The sequence below is a fragment of the Solanum pennellii genome, chromosome 5, assembly GCF_001406875.1.
Source record: "Solanum pennellii chromosome 5, SPENNV200".
In the NCBI taxonomy this organism is placed as follows: domain Eukaryota; kingdom Viridiplantae; phylum Streptophyta; class Magnoliopsida; order Solanales; family Solanaceae; genus Solanum; species Solanum pennellii.
In genome coordinates, this window is record NC_028641.1 from 36,946,601 (window position 1) to 36,966,070 (window position 19,470).

General features: G+C 33.4%; 1 protein-coding gene across 1 annotated transcript; it reads left to right on the top strand.

Moving 5' to 3' along the window:
* Positions 1-2,476: 2,476 nt before the first annotated feature.
* LOC107018476 (nucleolar complex protein 2 homolog) lies at positions 2,477-17,880 on the top strand. Its single transcript, XM_015218969.2, has 14 exons — positions 2,477-2,591; positions 3,587-3,707; positions 4,388-4,445; positions 5,912-6,020; positions 6,102-6,153; positions 6,287-6,381; positions 10,421-10,486; positions 13,138-13,647; positions 14,814-15,116; positions 15,210-15,533; positions 15,629-15,835; positions 16,686-16,775; positions 16,864-16,961; positions 17,519-17,880. Exons 2-14 carry the CDS (start codon positions 3,599-3,601, stop codon positions 17,643-17,645), a joined length of 2,148 nt encoding a protein of 715 aa, XP_015074455.1. The 5' UTR covers positions 2,477-2,591; positions 3,587-3,598; the 3' UTR covers positions 17,646-17,880.
* The last annotated feature ends 1,590 nt before the right edge of the window (positions 17,881-19,470 follow it).

Consider the following 19,470-nt stretch of genomic DNA (forward strand, 5'->3'; position numbering starts at 1 on the left):
GGGGAGAGGTATAATGTCCTTTCCAAAGTTTAGAGTTGTTACAACAATTTCTGTCAACGTTTAGGTATATTGCAGACTTTTTTCCCAAAAACAATAATTAATATACTTTTAACATTAAAATTGTTTATATAGAGAAACTATTTAAAATATCAATTATAAAAAGTTAATCAAACTTTATTTTTATTAAATTAAAATGTACATATTTAAATACCCAATCAATATCATACCTTTTTTTTGGGGAGGATTGAAATCTTTATTTGTTATTTTTTTTCTTTTTACTAACCTTACAAAAATATTGTTAATATCTTTTTTCTAATTTGGTAAAAGTTATATGTAAAATAATATGTAAGATATAAAATAATAATATGTAAATGTAAAATAAAATATAAATTTATTATATAAAAATAATAAATTTAAATGAAATTTAGCCAAACTTATGAAATGCGTTTATTAATTAATAAGACATATATTGGTAAATATGTATATATGAAAGAGATATTTTATAGTCTTGAGAATAAAAACTTTTATTTTTGCTTGTGCTTTTCTTAAAAAAGGGAAATTTTTAGCTTCTTCTCAACATTAGGAAAACTATTTCTTCTTCTATTAAAAAACAATTTTATTGATTTGTCAAACACAAAATTTTTCAACAAAAGTGTTTCTTTTCTAATCATAATAAGTGCTTTTGATCTCCTAACGACAATGTTAAACAACCTCTTCATTTGATTGAATTTGCCAATTAGAGTATCATTTTTTCACTTTTATAATATTTCGTATTACTTTCGGTTATAAAAAATCAATATTATAGTGATTGTTTACTTTTAGCAGACATTCAAAGTTAAGACAATTTTTTTTTATAATCAATTATTTGATAACCTAATTAGTTTGAGCTTAAATATTTAACAAAGCACCTCAAAAAATTAAAGTAAATTAAAATAGAAAAATATGATTGGTTCAAATTGAAGTCAAGTCAAATTAAAAAATAAAAAATAATTATAAATTTAATTATCTACCAATTTTAATTATCATATATTTATATAAAAGAGAATCCTAGGCTCGCCTACATGGCGCCACCCCTAGTAAGAATTTCCTTTTAAATTTATTTATTTTCAAAACTAGCCTTTCTCTTTTATGAAAAGATGTGACTTTTATGAAAAATTGTGACTTTAATCAAAAGTTGTGACTTTTATGAAAAGTTGTGACTTTAGTGAAGAGTTACAACTTTTATGAAAAATTATAACTTTTACTAAAGATTGCGACTTTAATGAACAGTTGCGACTTTATGAAAAGTTGTGACTTTTATGAAGGCTTGTAACTTTTCCAAATAGTTGTAACCTTGATGATAAGACACAATAAAACTTTGTTCACACTACTCTTTCTTGCCTGTAAATAATGAGATTTTCTGTCATTTTAGAACAACAAAAATTCTAATATTCTTTTCTACTTTCGTAAAATTAAATATATGTGTACTTTGCTTCTGTTGAGTTAACTTACTAATACCTTTTTTTTTGTATCAATAAGTTGGTGAATAAAATAGTTCCATCCTGAGAGGATGTAATTCTTTAAATCACTTGTATTGGAGGGTAATAATTTTCTTAAGGTGACATTGCGCATTTAGTGGACTCAATTTTCTCCTTCTATTATATTCTATTTTTTACATATCCTGGTATGTTTATTTTACATTCATTAATTTATGCTTATGATATTAGTTTTTGTTTTTGAGTACATGTTTTAAACTCTGTTGTTTATATTTCTGCAAAGTTATTGTCTCTGATTTATTGAACATATACACATATAGTACGTATATTCATTGTGCAGAAAATCATTATCATACTCAGTTCCACAAATTCATGTTTTGATATTCTTTATTAAATTTTATAACTTAAAAATACTATATATAAACTTATATATTATATATTTTTACATAGATATGAAATTTCTCACTTATGAATTGAAGAAATTTATTATGCAAGTTCAAAAGTTATAATTGTTTTCATGTTCAAGCGTAATTTCTTTTTTGAATATGTTAACAAAATTTGAATTTTCTCCCAAGACATATATCACAATTGTATAATCTATGCAACTTAAATGTTTCTTTCTATTACGAAATGTCTTTGTATATGTTCTTATTTTCTTCTTGATTTTCCTTTGAATGTTGATTAAAAACCAATGATTTAATATTTCGTGAGAAATTCATTCATTTGGGGTTCTTGAGTTATGTGATAATGATAAATAATCAAATTCATGTTGGAATATTGCTAATATTTTTTTAGGAACCTATTTTTTCTATTGTTTTTAATGTATGGATATTATAAGAAAATAATTTTCAAGTTCAATGCAATTATTATTCACGCGGGTAAATTACCTAATAATTATATAAACAATAAAAATTCAAAAATATTTGCATAACATTTGTAGTAAGAAATTTCAACACACTATTATTTTTTATAAAAATTAATAGTAACAATAAGTACATAGTCTTTTATACTCTAGTTAGGGTATTTTGTTTCTTCAAGTGTGCTATTGGTTAATACTGTGCTTCTCACCATTAACGTTTTACATCGCCTCCATCAAACTTGGCTGTGTGTTTTTATGTATGTATCTCCTTCATCTTTGTGCTTCTGCTTCTTGGTTTATTCTTGCCTTTTGCTGGTTTTTTTTTGTGTATATCTTTTTCGTATTTGAACTTTCCTTTTTCGAACTGAATTTGGGCCTGAAGTAGCTTTAGAGTTGAACCGTCCTCGGATGGTTGTTAGTTTGAATACGTTATTTCCTAATATATTGATAGAAGTTGGGTGTTGCATGAATGGATGTTAAGTTTTTGTCTCTTGGTAAGTGTTTATTTGAACTAAATTTGGACAAGGCGTTCAGTATTACTGTTAGATAATGCTTTTTAAAAATAATGCTATGGTTAAACAACTAGAGATGTGGCGAACTAATGTGATGAGTTGTATGCATCTTTCATTTGAGATGTATGACTCTCATACTTAATCTTATAGTTCAAGAAGGGTTGAAAGAAATTGGTGCTTCTGTCAAATCTGTTAGGCAAGAGGTCATGTTTGTTGCATCATCTCCTACAAAGACAGAAAATTTAAGGATTGTTGTGAACATGTAAAGATAGATTGTGATAAATCATTATCTTTGGATGTTATACTAGGCGGAATTTCATCTACTTAATGTTGGATTTAACACAAAACATTGAGAAGGCGTTTCATAGATTTGTTCTTCACTCATATTTGTGAAGATGGTAGTTTTGCGGGTCTAACTTAATGTGATGAATGAGTGAATATGAGGTGGGTTTTTACCTAGTAGGAACATTCTAATAGAAAACCTAGAAAGTGCAAATAAAAAAAGAAGATAACCTTATTAGCCACCTTACTCGGGTAGTTATTGCCCATAAACCTTTCAAACTCTACAAGACAATAAAACTAGTGGAAAGAGTCAACAAGCTGAACAAGAACGCGACCAGTACTTCGTCAAGTCCTAACTGCATATTGAGATTGTCTTCATGTTTGTGTGTTTGTTAGCAGGATGTGAACAGTTATGACGTTCATTCAAATGCTTTGTTGATTTTCATTTTTTTTATCAGAGGATCAATTAGATGGGCAAGCTAGGGAAGAAAGCGAGGAAGTTTGCCAAGAAGAATCTTCCGTCAGTGCTTCGAGATCGCCGGAAGAAGAAAGCTTTATTCAAAAAGAGATATTCATCCAGTAAATATTTCTCTCTCCGTGTGTGTGTGTGTGTGTTCTTGAATGCCTTATTCATTAGTTTATCTTTAGTTTTTATTGCTGTATTTTTATTAGATTTAGAGGTTTTTATTTTGCAAGAAATGTCACAAGACCAAAATATGTGTAAGCAATTGTTATACAGGCTTAAATTGGGCACACTTCGAATGGTATATATTTACATCACAACTTTGTATTCGATAGATAGATGAGAAGTAATTGGGAAAGAAGAAGAACAGTGATGGGGTTGTTCAATCTGCTGCAATACAACTTGCTCTTATTTAATTGAAAGAGTTTCTTAAAGAATAATATTCTGATATTCCAAGTAAAGGATTTTTTCAAGTTTGCACAAGTACTCCAGAAATTTATATTCCTTTAAACTGAGCAGTGAGCGTAGAGGTGCTCCCAATTTGATAGCTCCAGTTCTTCTAGGGAACTCATGGTGTGCGAAAGGTTGTTTGGAAAGATTACACAAATGGTGAGAGTCGCCTGTTTTATCATTGGCTGTAAACTTACATCAAAAGCTTTACCAGATGGATCAACTTTGCTTCTCTGTTTTGACTTCCATGGACATCCTGCCACTATTTTAATTGTGCAAGTGCATTTATTGATATTAGACATTCATATGAATATCTTTATGACCTTGCGTTCTTTAATTATTGTAGAAAATGTGCAGATTAATGTTGAAGACCAAGCCAAAGTAATAGACCACTCTAATGAAAGGTGAATTTAGTTCATATTTTGAAGTTGGATACACACTGTTTTTTTCTAAGACTTGATATTTTTGTCCTCTTTTGCTGTTTCATCTTCTACTTGTGGCTTCATTTACTCTTAAATTGAAAACTGATGCTAATCAGTTACCACATTTAGATTTGTAGTAAATGTTGGACTTGATTGTCCAATCTAGGTGAAACAGGGAGGGGATTGTTTTTCCTGCAATGACATACAGTAAAAGAGCTGAGATCAACTGCTGTAAATCTATTTTTTCAGCTAGATAGGTCACATCGATTATAAAGACTAATACTTTCGATGATATAGTCTGATGTCATCAGGCTGAACACTCTTTACAGCAATTGATTTCATTGGACATCTCATTGCAATTGAACGCCTTATGTTTTTGTAGACCGATCATTTGTACTAAAAGCTATGTGACTAGTAATCTTGTTAGGTAGTGACAATTTCTTCAACCTAAAAGATTTTAATTTCTCTTGGACGATGTGTCTAGTCAAAATATTACTAGTTTTTTACTTTTTTTTACTATGCTTAGGTTGCTGCATTCTCAGAGTTAGATTACTCATTTCTAAAGCCTATCCTTTCCACAATAAGCTAAACGTCTTTTGCAGCATAAGGTCCATGAAGCCTGAAGCTATGCTGATGTTTCTTTTGGGAAGAACTCTTCATTTTCTTTTTCATTACTTTCCTTATCAGCATTCTGATTCAAATAAAGTTCTAGCAGTTCTTTGTTATTGGTGCTCTCTGTTGTTTTCTGGTTCCTCTCTCTGTAGTAGAAACTACTATCCAAGACTTGCAAGGGATGTTTACGTAAAGGAAAAGATGTTGATTTGGGGGACACACACAATGTTTCTTACATCAAACTGACAATCTCTCAAGATATGGAATTGTAAAATCTAAGTTTCTCGCAATGTGTTTCAACTTGTGGCTTTGCCTTTCTTCATTACTTCAATTTTTCAGCATTTGACCCCTTGATATCGTCAAAAAAGGTCTGTTCAACCCAGTGTTGTCAAAGAAAAAAAAGCTTTAGAAGTGCTTGAGGTCTATTGGGGATTTAAGCACAACCACAATGAAAGTATCAGTGTTAGTAAAAGAAGGTATTGTGAAGGAAAAGAAATAAAAATCTATCTATCGTGCAAGAAGCTAACAGATTCTTCATAATGTCTTGCTAAGCAATTAGTGTGTCTCTTTGCTGAGGTTGTCGAACAAATAGATCTCTTTGCTGTTTAAATTTGTTGTTTAAGATAGTTTTCTTGGGTAATAAGGCACACATCTTAGTGCCGTGCCTACGTTGAAGCACAACTTACATGAGGCAAAGCATCATCCCTGAGCTTTTCTGAGCTTCAGTGCATAAATGAGCTTTTAACAGCACTGTTTCATCCCTTGTATGCTGGAATTTTTGTTCCTGGTGTTTCTATCTTGTCACGTAAATCACATGTTTAGTCATAAATTTTCAGAAACACCGAAGTTGAAGCTTTTGAAGACTTGCCTCTTGAGGCACCATTCATGGAAAATGATTGTGATGGTGTTGTTGATTCTTCAGACAGTGATGGATATCTTTCGGAGGTCTCAATCTTCAATTTAGCAATCATCTGTACTTCAATGTCAACTTTTGCTTTATCTAAATGTCTTATGTCCATGTTTCAGGATATAAGCTATGAAAATGGAACAGAAAGTGAACCTGAAAAACTTTTAGAAGGTCCATCATCTGACTTACATGGGATTATCTTGGTCTTTAGTTCCTTATCTTAACATCCCTTCCATGTTTTACCTATTTCCAACTTTCCTCCTTTCAACAGCACAAATCCTCTGATTCATTAATGGATGTGCAGGTGACAAATGTACTAGTGAATTGATGATGCAGAACATAAAAATTCAAGAAAATCTTGCTGTACAAAAGAGAAAGCTAGAAAGGTTGAAGAGGAAGGTAGGTTGCTTTTGCTTATTAAATCTATTGTCTTTCAAGGATCAAAAGATGAACCTTGTGGATTTACAGAAAAAGTTTTATGATATTGTACTATAGTGCTTAAAAGAATTTTCTGGGATGTGAGAGTAATTTATTTAGTGTAAAATATGTTACATCAATACTAAAATGATTGATATTAAGTTAAGTTGGTTTTGAGCTGTTGAAGAAAGTAAGTTATCTATTTAACATCAAATTGTTTTGGATGATGAAAAAGAAAAGTAGATGAACTTCCTTCTGATTGAGGAATAGAAAACACTTTTCCCGTCTCCTCTTGCTTGTAATTTGACTGTTATGGAAATTATTTGAAGTGACTAACCACAGAGGACACTACAAGGGCTTTTGCCAATCTGAGATCTGTTAACACATCTTTTCTTTGATGGACAGCTGATGTTTGAGATTTTGTTGTGATGGCACTAAAGAGCAAAACTACAAGGGCTTTTGCCAATCTGACATCTAATCTTTTGATCTTTTCTTTGATAAGAAACTCATCTAGTTAGCGTATCTAAAGTAAATATGCCTCAAGTATCTTCTTTGGGATATGTGTTAATACGCAGTTGATGTAGCATCTTCTGTTCTAGAGTGGTTTATTCATTTGAATCTGCATTCCTTGATATCAACCCCAAGATATCATTTTATGTTTATCTGTAGTTTGTTTGGCATTTATTGGGATGCTTTTTTCAAAAGTATTTTTATGTTATTTTATGTTCGAATAGTATGCCAAACGATTGTAAATAGTATACTGAGCTTCAATTGATTGAAAAATTCAGTCCTGTGGGGTACAATAGTTCCCTATGTTCATGGACTTGGCTACAAAATAGTTCTTATACTAATGTGTGTAAATATAGTGTATGGGTACATGCAGTGTGTTGCTAACATTTGGTGAAAGAAGAAATGACATCAGAAGAATGACCATCATCTGTATGTTGCTGTGGCTTGTCACATGATGTTAGCAGCTTTAGATAGCAAAGGAAAAAATTACAAAAAGTGGAACCAATCCAAGCAGCTGTATGTATACCCGGTGATTCAAAATTTCAACATCCACATATGATATGCTACTATCTACCCGCAACAAGGTGAAAGGAAAAACAGTATAATCTTCCCAGAATTTAAGTTTGATAAGATACGAAGATTTGATGGTAATGCTAGACTACCAAATCTTCTTCAGTTTAATAGGTATGCCAAGACAATGTAGTTAATGAAAAAAGGACATGGCTTGTGCAAATTATTCGCAAAACAAAAAGCAGCAGGGCTTATCCAAATTGTTTGGTAGGGAAATTTTTGAATGGTTACAACGAAATTCCAACCTGCTTGGTGTTGGGAGCTCGGCACCCTACAAAGTATCAAGTGATCTAATAAACAAAGTGCATCGGTTTCACTTTTTATTTGAGCTTAACTCAAAAATGAAGGCTCAGATGATAAATATTGTATTTGGAGACACAAGAACGCAACTTTGGATTTGGATTTGTCGGCAAGTGGATTTTATTAGGGATTCCTTTTAAACTTTGGTCTGACACGATCTTTCAAGATTTTGGTTAGAAGTCTGGGTTTGGCTTAAAATAGAGGAAGAAACAAAGTTGAGGAATGATCTCATATGGAAAGAATTCGAGTTAAATGCCCTTTCAACTTAATTGTGATCAATAGTTCTTGATTCTGGGATTGGGATTTTGAAATCACTATATCGGTTGAGATAGCCATTATTAACACATATTAAAATGTGTTTGACTATAACAACTGAGAGATCACGAGTCCTTTTTGGAAAAAAGGAAGAGGGTGTATTTTACGAGGCAACATTTTGTATTACCGAATAAACAAAGGGCTCTAATGATACTTGGGAGGTTTCAAAAATTAAAATCTAAGGAGGGAAGCCAAATGACCGGAAAGGATGAAGATGCCCTTGTTTAATAAGTCATTAGCTATCTCTTGTTTGGGCCTTCCGTTGAGAAACTTGATGCTACTATAAAGGAAAAAGGCCCATGTTGGTCCCCAAACCTTACATCTACTTCTTAGCGTGATAGAAAAGGCCAAGGCCCAAGTCAGGCTCAAACTACTTGAGTCATAACACCTACAATATGCAAATGACTCTCTAATAATTCTGTGATGCAGACAAAAATTAACTGAAATATTTAAAAGTCATCTTGATTCTGTTTGAAGCAATTTCTGGCCTTCACATGGGAAGATGAATGTCAAATCATTGTCAGATAGTTGGCCTTGGAAACTAGTATAGAAGACTAGAAGCCCATTAAGAGTTTCATATTTACTTGGCTAGTCATAAGGAAAGCCTGCCTTACCCAGGAGGCATTCAAAAAAAGGGGTATGCAGTTTTGTTCGAGGTGTTTTATGTGAGCAGAAAACAGAGGTAAATAACTGTCTCTTTCTACACTGTAAAGCAGCCTCAAATCTGTGAAATATGTTTGTGTATATTAGGGGTTAGCTGGGTGATGTCAAAGACAACCAGGGAGCTGCTTAGCAGCTCGACAGGATTTGGCAGCAGGGGGAGAAAGGAAGAATGGTGGAAGACTATACTAGCCTGTATATGGTGGACTCTATGGAAAGAAAGGAATGCTAGATGTTTTGACTTTTGAAGGACAAAAAGAAGTTTCTAGAAGATCAAAATGAAATGCTTAAGTCTTGTTATTTTTGGTGTAAACAAGAATTGGTAGGGGAAATCATAGAAATAGTTGATTTTACAGGAAACTTGTAATTTTGTATATCCTTTTGAGGGTGTGCACATCACCCTGTTGGATGTATGTTTCCAATTCATCATCTCTTGGATAACGAATTTTTTGTGGATACAAAGTTACCCTTGTCTCAAAAAGTATACAAGGGATAAAAGACCTGGGTTACTATGTAAACTTGGTATTGAGATAGCTTATGACTGTGAATTTGGGGTGTTTGCTTAACATGTTACAACTATGGGAATAAATTATAAATGGGTTAACTGAATCAGGTCTTGTAACATTAGAATGATATGAAAGACAAATGGAGATAGTCTTTTTCATTACGAAATCTTGCTACCAAGTTCGAACTAGGAGTTCCCTGTTTCTTTTTTTGAGCCCTTGGAAACTAATATGGAAGTCAAGAGAAGCATGTCTTACCAAGAATCAATATAATCTACATAGGAGGGGTACCTGTTGACAACAAACGTTATATGTGTAATAACAACACAAAGTCAATCAACCCTCTATATTTACATTGTTTTGTTGCAACACAGATATGGAATGTTCTACAGTATTTTGGGCATGAACAGAGTTATGCCAAAATCAACCACAAATTGACTAGATTGTTGGAGCATGAAATATGTGCAAGGGTCTTAGAAGAATAGATGGAATAAATTCCACCTTTATGTGGGAGAGGCAGGGAACTAGCCTCCTTGACCTCTTCTCCTTATTAGTAGTATTATCAAGTAATCACGTAGTTCTTTATTCTTCAGTGTGTTATAGATGTTTCATTTGCTTTGTATCGTGCTGTTATGTTGTCGTGCTTTTTTTGTAACCTATTTCAAAATTTCTTCTTTGAGCCGAGGGTTTATTGGAAACAACCTCTCAACCCCACGAAGGTAGGGATAAGGTCTACTTACACCTCACCCTTCCTAGACCCCACTTGTGGGATCATATTGGGTATGTTGTTGTAGTTGGGTCAAGATGGATTTTGTAAATGACGTGGAAACCTTGTTATCGGTATAGATAGCTTACAATATATGGTACAAGGCTTTTCTAGTATTTTTTTTGTAATATACCCCAGCACAAACTTTATGATATATCAATATTACTATTGTTTTCCCTGAAAAAGTACAAGTAGCTTCATTTTTTTTCCAAATATGTGCTTTGGAGGGCATTGTACATGTAGTCTGAGTTCCTTCTACTTGATTGCTGGCTGTACTCTGTTTCTTATATTTTTTTGAAGGATAGAGCCATAGAGGTTGTGCACCACTTATTTGTTGATATAAAGGGTGAAATCTCTTACACATCTAAGTTGTTCATTGTCCTTTGAATTTTTTCAGGATCCAAGTTTCTCAAAGTTCTTAGAAAAGCACAAGGACATTGAAGCAATGCAAAATGGAGTAGTGGTAAGTAATTTTAAGATGTTTACATTTAAACTGTTTTTTGCAAGTTTTATTGGTTGGTAGTGAATGTTGTCTTCCAACAGTGAAGTGTTCATGGTCTAGCTCATATTCCGGATCGAATCTGTTCATGTTGACCTCAGGGAGAAGCCTAAAAAATTGTGAAATTTACGGAAAAAAAGGAACTTTTTAGTGATATTTCAAAAATGTCTATGTTGTTCTCTACGCTCTACTGTCCTAACTTCCAATGAGCTAATAAAGGTTAATAATTTTTTTAGTGAAATAAAAGTTAATCTTATAGATATTCTTTGAGGATTGGTGCTATCAAGTATTGATTTTAGATTTGTTTTTACTATTTTGCTTTGGAATGGAAAGTCATAATTTCAGTTATAAAATGTTAAAAAGCTTGAACTCATCATATATAAAGCAAGGATCCACCTCGATTAACGTGTTTGTTAGAATGATGTTGATACAGTTACTTGATTGCTAATTTTTTAAAATGTCGAGATCGCTTATACAAAATCGTGCATATGCCCTTGACCTGCAGTTTAAGATGTTAATTTGACTTTCTATTCATATTAATGGTGGATGAATATATTGAAATATATTAATTTCATTTTCAAAAGAATAATATTTAAAATAATACTTAAAAAGTTTGGTTGGTTTTTAAACATTGAAATAACATGCAAGTGTTATGATTTTCCAAAAGTGTGGGCGATGGGAACTTCTGATTGCATTATGAAGAATATATTGAGAATTACTATTTGACTGGAGGCAAGTTTTAATGGTTTTGACAGCAATGCAAAAACATTATTTGAACGAAGAGATAATATTTGCTGCTTCCGGATGTCCTAGCAGTTCAAGATATAAGGGCTATAGAAAATGATAGAAATTAGAATTTCATGTAGATACGGTGATAGAGATGATAAGAGGCAATTTAGGCTTCTTGTTTATCTATACAAAAGACCATCAGTTGGGATATATAGGGGTTGAGTGGTAGACAAAAGACATAGGTGATGGGGCTAAAAAGTTACTGACACGTAGATGGAGAACCAACACCTATTGTTCGACTTAAAACAGATTATTCGGGTCTTCATTTGGACTGGAGTATTTGGCGAAATAGGTTGATTGACTAAGCCTTTTTGCAGTAAGAAGGGAACAATGGATGAATTGTAATGTTTTTGGTACAAAAGGGATTAGGCCTTTTAAGGAGACTATTTGGGGCGTACATTCAGTTTCACTGCTGGATAGTTTCACTGTCATCCAACAAAACTACGAGTCGTACTTCAACATTCATGGGAGTATATGGCCCCAACTAGAGGAATAGGAGGGAGCTTGCAGCTAGAGCTTTCAGTACTGAAATGCTATTGGATTAATTAGCCTTGAGAAACAGGAGGTGATCTTAATGTAAGAAGATGTGAAGAAGGAAGAAATGTACACGATAGATGATCCATGGTTATTAGGGACTTCTAAAGTCTTATTGAAGATATAGAATTAGTTGACTTTCCTTCACATGGGGGTATATTTACTGGTGTCTAAGGGAATGATCCAAGAAGAACATCTTGACTAGATTGATTATTACTTACAGATGTGTGGGATGATAAGATCAAGTTTATTAGTCCTACTTTAGATTGATGTGGTTTTTGAGGGTTCTTATAACCCACGCCAACTAACTTGGTGTTGAGTAGTAACAATTGGTGTTATTGCTTTCATTATATACCATCTCAAAATTCATAATAAGTGTCTGTAAAATCTACCTTTGGTCCGCTTGCTTTAAAATGTTATGCAGTACCAACTTTAAACTTAATGCGTGCTTTGGATAAGCTTAGACCAATCAGAATAAAGAGAGTATTACAAAATATCTTTATCTTCTTTCTTCCCATGAAATCATGAACCCTCTTTGCCTAAACAAATTAATTGGATAATTTTGAACACTCAATATTCCGGGCATGCATGTCACATTGTCATCCATAATTAGTGGTGAAATTTTTTAGGTGGAACACATTGATAACCCCTTAAACTTGCAAGTAAATTTCATTTAGATGCTTGAATTACGTCTTGTTTCTGTTTTGGGCTTGAACATGACAAAATGTTTCTATTAGACATTCCTGGCTCAAATTAAGAAAATTTATGCTCGTATTGTCGTTTTCTTAAATGCCCATTATGTAGATAAGCTAACCACTTTAAAATGTCACCTCTTGTAATTATACACATCAGCCTCATAAGCTGTAAAACCTCACACCTGTTACAATTGAGGCTGATGTGTATGATTAAAGGTGATGTTATATTTTATGTGGTTATCTATGTAGTAGGCACTTAAGTATATGCACAATTATTGTTTATAATTTGAGCTGAAAGTTTCTAACAGGAACACTTTATGATATGTTCAGGTGTTCAATGGAACAAACCTTATTTTGCCCGTCTATATGTAATTTACTGTCAAGTTTGAGGGCTGTCAATGTATTTCGCCAAAATATCTGTTGGATATGCGCTGTATTGCGGACGCATATTCTGGATAGCCTGGCCTTATATCTGTCTTCTTATATGTTTTGTCTTTCTACTAATAGGATTGCAAAATGGAAACCTCATGATTTCCTTTTAGAGCTAGTTATATAATTGTGTCTTGAGTATTTTCCTTCTGATTAACTTCGTGGCAGTTCTCAGATGAGGATGAGATGAGTAATCATGGAAGAGACTCGGCGACTGAAGACAACCAAGGTAAAGCCAAGGGAAGAGTTTTGACAGTATCTGCCATTAGTTCTTGGTGTCGACTGATCAAAGAAGAGCACAAGGAGGAAGCATTTGTTTGTTTATTAAATGCTTATCGAGCAGCATGCCACTATGGTGCTGAATCCATTGGCCTAAGGTTTCAGAATGCTGAGACATTCTGCAGCTTAGTAATGTCTGTTCTTTCCGAAGCAGATAATATACTTCGGGGACTTTTGGGGCTATCATCCTTCAGTTACAAGAAAGAAGCAGTACTAGAACTGAAGGATACCCCACAATGGGTTAATGTGAAACCTCTCATCAAATCATACTTGAGAAGTACATTATCTCTGTTGGATCAGGTTACTGATTCAGAAATTCTGGCTTTCGCTTTGACTCGGCTCAGGGATTCTTTACCATTCTTTGATGCTTTTCCATATCTCTTGCAGAGGCTTATTAAGGTACGTTATCTTTAGCACGTGATTTGTGTGAAGAGTCTTCTACATCACATGCGATTTGAGGGCATCTTATGCATATGCATGCCAGATTGACTATTAAAATTGTTGAAGCCTTTTTTTTTAATTAAAAATTGATCTAATAAGTGTATGCATTACTTGAGTTCATACACTTGCTGATAAGCTACTAAGTAGTACTAGTGGAATTGCTAGTTTTGCTGTATTATTTTATTATAAACTTTTTTTTTGCTTCTGTTTATCCCAGATATGATGTATGCTTTTGTGAATCAGATAAACAATATGTTTAGCTGTAATTTTCATGCATATACTGTTACCTCTTAGTGAATTCCTGTAATATGTCATGTGATAGTTGTTGCCCTAGCTGAACATTGAACTGATATAAGTTGTATATTCTTGAAATGCGTATTTTTGATATTCACCTGCATTGCATTTTATTGAGCATAGCTCCAATGTTGACAATTGATGCGCAACGTAACATGGTCGTATGTAATAAGATCAACCTAAGTAGGTTGCGGTCGAATCCACCAGGAATATGGAGAACTTTCAGAGATTACTATTTCATGAATCTCAATTCTACCATTGCGGTTTCTAGAGAGTTTCGTATGTAATTATTTTACTACTAAAGTCGTACCTCATAGAACTATTCCCCACATTAAAAGATCATATGATTTGCAGTTTCAAGTTATGTTAACTGTTAAATTAGGTCTTAGACCTAACTCACACCCCAAAAACTTAGCTCAAAGAGAGAAGGATTGCCCAAGCCTTATAAGGAGTCCATCCCATCTCATTAACCACCGATGTGAGACTTTTGTCATTCTTTAACACCCCACCTCACGCCCAATGCTTAGCATCTGATGCGTGGGCAATTTTGATTTTTGGGATCCCATCATCGGGTGAGATGAGCCCTGCTCTGATACCATGATAAATTAGGTCTTAGGCCCAACTCACAGCCCAAAAGTTTGCTCAAAGGGAGGAGGATTGTCCAAGCCTTATAAGGAGTTCACCCATCTCATTAATCACTGACGTGGGACTTTTGTCATTCTTTAACATTAACATTGTGAATCTTCCCTGATCTGTGATGCTAATACTACTTTTATGTAGCTGAATATATTGTGATCCCTTTATTCATCTTGACCTTTATGTTGAAACAGACGACAATACATTTGTGGGCTACAGGTGGTGGGATGCTATCATCATCATCTTTTTCGATATTACTGGATGTGGCCTCTCTATTTACAACTGATTGGTTTGACAATTGCTTAGCAAAAGCTTTTGTGGCTTATCTTGCTCAGTCGAGAGCTACGGATATTGTCAATAACAAGCATTTGCAGTTCTTAAGAAATTCCTTAGTTGACTTATGCTCCCTAGATGTTCAAAAATCACTGTCTAAAGCCACCGTGTCTGTCCGTCAGCTTGCAAAAGTATTACAGTGGGGTTTGCGTACAAAGAAAAAGGTATCTAAAATTGCCCTGTGATTTTAACGATTAAGTTTGAATATGTTTGCTAAAAGTATCTTATTGACTAATTTTAATCATCCTGTGGTGCAGGAAGCTCTTCAAAGGATCTGCAGTTGGGAGTACGCCAATTGTATAAATCTCTGGGTTGGTTTTATAGCACGCAATGTACGGGATTATGATCTTCAGGCCTTTTTCTTCACTATGGTTCAACTTATAAATGGAGTGGTGCGCCTGTTTCCTGGACCGAGATATTTCCCTTTAAGACTCAATTGCATTCAATGGCTTAATGATCTGTCTAATTCTACTGGAGTTTTCATCCCTATTGCTTCATTTGTGTTGGATGTTTTGGAATATAAAACAGTCGGAGAGCGTGGAAAACCTGGACCTGTTCTCTTCTTTCAGTCTGTTCTAAAGGTTGGTTGATGTCAGGATTAACTTGACAATCTTGCAAATGAGTTTTCTCTATGTATTTCTGTCACCATTTAAAATTGCAAATGAACATACTGCAGTTGCCAAAGAGTTGCTTGAAGTCTCAGACATTCCAAGATGAATGCATTACATCTGCAATTGAACAACTATCATCACACTTTTTACAATGGAGCTACCACATTTCTTTCCCTGATCTAGCAACTGTTCCACTCATCCGTCTGAAAAAGTTTAATGAGTCAAAGACAAAAGAAAGTCAATGTCGTGTGGTAAAACATTTGATTGAGCAGGTACTCAACCTAGTATAGCCATTTCCATTTAAAAACATGCATGTGGATGCCGTAATTGTTAAATTAAGAATATGCTGGAGATGCAGCTTTAAACAGGATTTGCACCAAGTACCCAGCTGAAGGTCAATTATGTGTCGGAATTAATTAAAGCTCAAAGGCATCTCATGCAACCATCTTACTCTCATTTTACAGCACTTTTTTGAGATGACACATATTCAACATTTGCTTGACAGGGTTCCTTTGGTTCAAAAGTAGATTAAAATAATGAGTGTTGGACTATCGGTGCAAGTATAGAGGAGGATAGCTTTGTGTTGTCCTTTACATAAGTATGAAAATAGAATATTCTTAGTTAATGTGCACGCGATCATTCTCATGTATTAAATTGTTAGGACTTGAAGTACATGGGAGATGATGATTTGGAAATCATAGAGTTCCTTTCCTTTGTCTGATAATTTAGTTTGTGAATTACATAGTGGAATGTTTCTTTTCATTATCTGGGATTGGACAAAGTTGTGCTTGTGCCTTGTGGCTAGGAAGGAAAAGATAGCTTAGACAGATGCCAATTCAGTTTACTTTGTGGATACCTTTTGTTCCTGTTTCTATTTAATATTCATGTGTTCGGAAGCAGTTTATATCCTAACGTCTCTCTCTTCCTCACATTCCACCCCTTCTGTCATTGAGGCTTCTTTTAATTTTCCTAGTTAGAATGGGCAAGGTATACTGGCTAAATAGTCGACACCGGTAAATAAGACAAGACCAAGATCCAAGCTATCAAATTTCTCAATAATATCTTTTCTTCTTACCATCAGTTGCTCTGTCTCGTTCTGAGCGCTTTCTTTTGCCTCTGCAGGTGGAGAAAAATGTTGATTCTGTGCAAAAGAAAAGAAATGAGGTTGCCTTTTCACCAAATGATCATCAATCTGTTGAAACATTCCTTCAGGTAGCACATTTCTTATCAACTAGTAACAGCTATCTTTCATACTGGAGAAATATAATTTATTTAATTTAAATATATGTTCTACCTGCAGTTTGAGAAGTCCAGTCTCAGTTCTCCATTTACTCAGTACTGCAGAAGTGTACTTGACAAGGCTGCTCTGAGGGGCTCACATAAGAACGAAAAGATTAGGTACTGTGACACTGCTGCAGTTTGGTTTAATTTCTTTTAGTAGTCTAATGTCTGGGTGATTTTTGCGGTTTATTTACTGTGAGGACTGGTAATAATGCTGTGGAACAACGGATGGCTACAGGGTATGGTTCACAGTTAATGCCTCCCTCTCCCTGGGTCATGTGGGTGAGATATTCTGTCCGGGGTTCCTCTGGACCTTTTCCATGGAGTCCCATTATACATATCTGTCATTAACATTGCCAGTTTATGTGGTGTGTGTGGGGGGGAGGGGTATAATTTATGAGCTGAACGAGTCACCGACCATGTCTTGTTATCAGTCATCCTCTGAACATTTTGTTCAAGCAGCCAGCTGCAATGTTCCAGACATAGCAGCAGTGTTGAGTGTTATCTGGACTCAAGTTGCAATTATTATTGTAATGTTGGTAGTTATGGTTTAGATTGTGCTCATGGTAACTTTTTGTTTCAACTTCAAACATCAATGTGTTTTAGTTTTACATCAAGCTAAGAATGTTTGCGGTGCTACTTGTGTCTTACTAATTGTGTAAATTCTACTGCAGTGTGCCAATACGAGATAAATCAAAGCGTAAAAGAGATGACAGTTCGATCAACGTTTTTGGCCACAAGGATGTGGATACTGTTAATGGATCAAAGAAGCGGGTCAAAAGACGAGCTCCGAAAGCATAATTGTCGTACCATTTTTTTGTTTGCTATAGGTTTTGATAATTTTCTGATTGGCCTTACCAGGTTGGAAATTTTGAGCTGGGTAAACATGTTGTGATAATTCTTTAGGTTGGTAAAAATCAATCTTCTTGTTGCTTATTTTTCAAAACAGAAAATAGAAAAATGATTTTGTTCCTATTGAGGTCCTTGAATTGATGAATAGTTTATTTTTATTTTTCATGTGTCTTTCCAAGTTAAATCAAATTGGAAAAAGTATACACTATACACCCTAAACCGAAATTATTTTTTTCTTTTCCTTCTGTTATTTTTTTGTTTTTGCTCGCCCTTGTTTAATTATTTTGTAGTTGTCAAACTAAATAAATTATCTATTTTATACATTTTTGTACTTTTTAAAATACAAATCCCAAAATACAAGTGCGAAGGTTTTCCATATTTGTTATTTTGAATTTGATATATGTATATATATATATATATATGCAATGTTGTAAAATAGAATTAATATGACTAAACTTAAGTTTTTTAGTAAATAATTCTAATTGAAAGAACATGGGACAAGTGCTTTTAAATGATGAATATAGAGTTATTGATATTTCGAGATCAAAATGATTAATATAAATACATTTTTTTTAACAAATCAAACCAACAAAATAGAAAAAAAATATTAATGCAAAAAATATCAACAATAGTCTTTTTCCCTTTGAACATAAATGGACACTATTTAAGTATAATTTTTCTCTTAAATATTCATAGTTGAAATTTAGTATGTGCATGACACTATCATAACTATTTTCAATTTTTTATTTTTATAGGTAATATATGTTTTACAAAAATATTATTACTCAATTAATATTAAAAAAAGCTATCATAGAGAGGTAAAATTAATAATAAAAAGAAGTGTACTTGTTTGTTGTAACAAATGATGTTAACTAAAGATTTGAGTGTATGTGAAATATTTAGCTTCTTTGTTTATATATCTATATGCATAGAGTATGAACTCCAAACATTAATGTAAAATTACGTAAGTACCCCTCGATTTAAAACAAAATCTAATTAAAAACCAACACCTTGATGGCGCTAGCTAGACAGTCACTTTGCAAAAGTCGTGACTTCCAACCAGGAGATTCTGAACAGACGCAACTAATGACTTTTATGTCTTTAAAATCATCAAGCATAAAACAGAATCTACATGTGATAAGTGTAGCTTATTAGTCAAGCCTTCTAGGCTGTTCCATTCAATATACCTTAATGCATGTGCAGCATTTCCATTCCACCCATATTGTTGCCTTACCGTACCGTTTGAGAGTAGTATGTTCCATTCCATCTTTTTGAGGTTCTAACCAAACTAAGCCATTATATAAAGTCATTCATCAAAATAATATATTTTTCTAAAATTTGACAAAACTAGTATAAACGTATTTCACAGTAACGTTTTAGGATATATTTTATTTTTTAAAAGTTGATGGCGTCAGATTGATATACGTTACTCACAGTAACGTTTTACTCCTAAAACGTTACTCACAGTAACGTTTTAGGAGTAAAAGGTTACTGAAAATAACGTTTTAAAAGTAAAACGTTACTTACAGTAACGTATATCAACCTAATGCTGTTAGTTTTTAAAAAATAAAATATACCCTAAAACGTTACCATGAAATACGTTTATACTAGTTTTGTAAAATTTTAGAAAAATATATTACTTTGATAAATTATTTTATATAATGACTTAGTTTGGTTAAAAATTCCACCTTTTTGATCCTCTTGTTTCTTTTTTTACATATTCTCGCTCAAATCTATTGTACTATTTACTTTATCAGTCAATCTTGCACCCCCA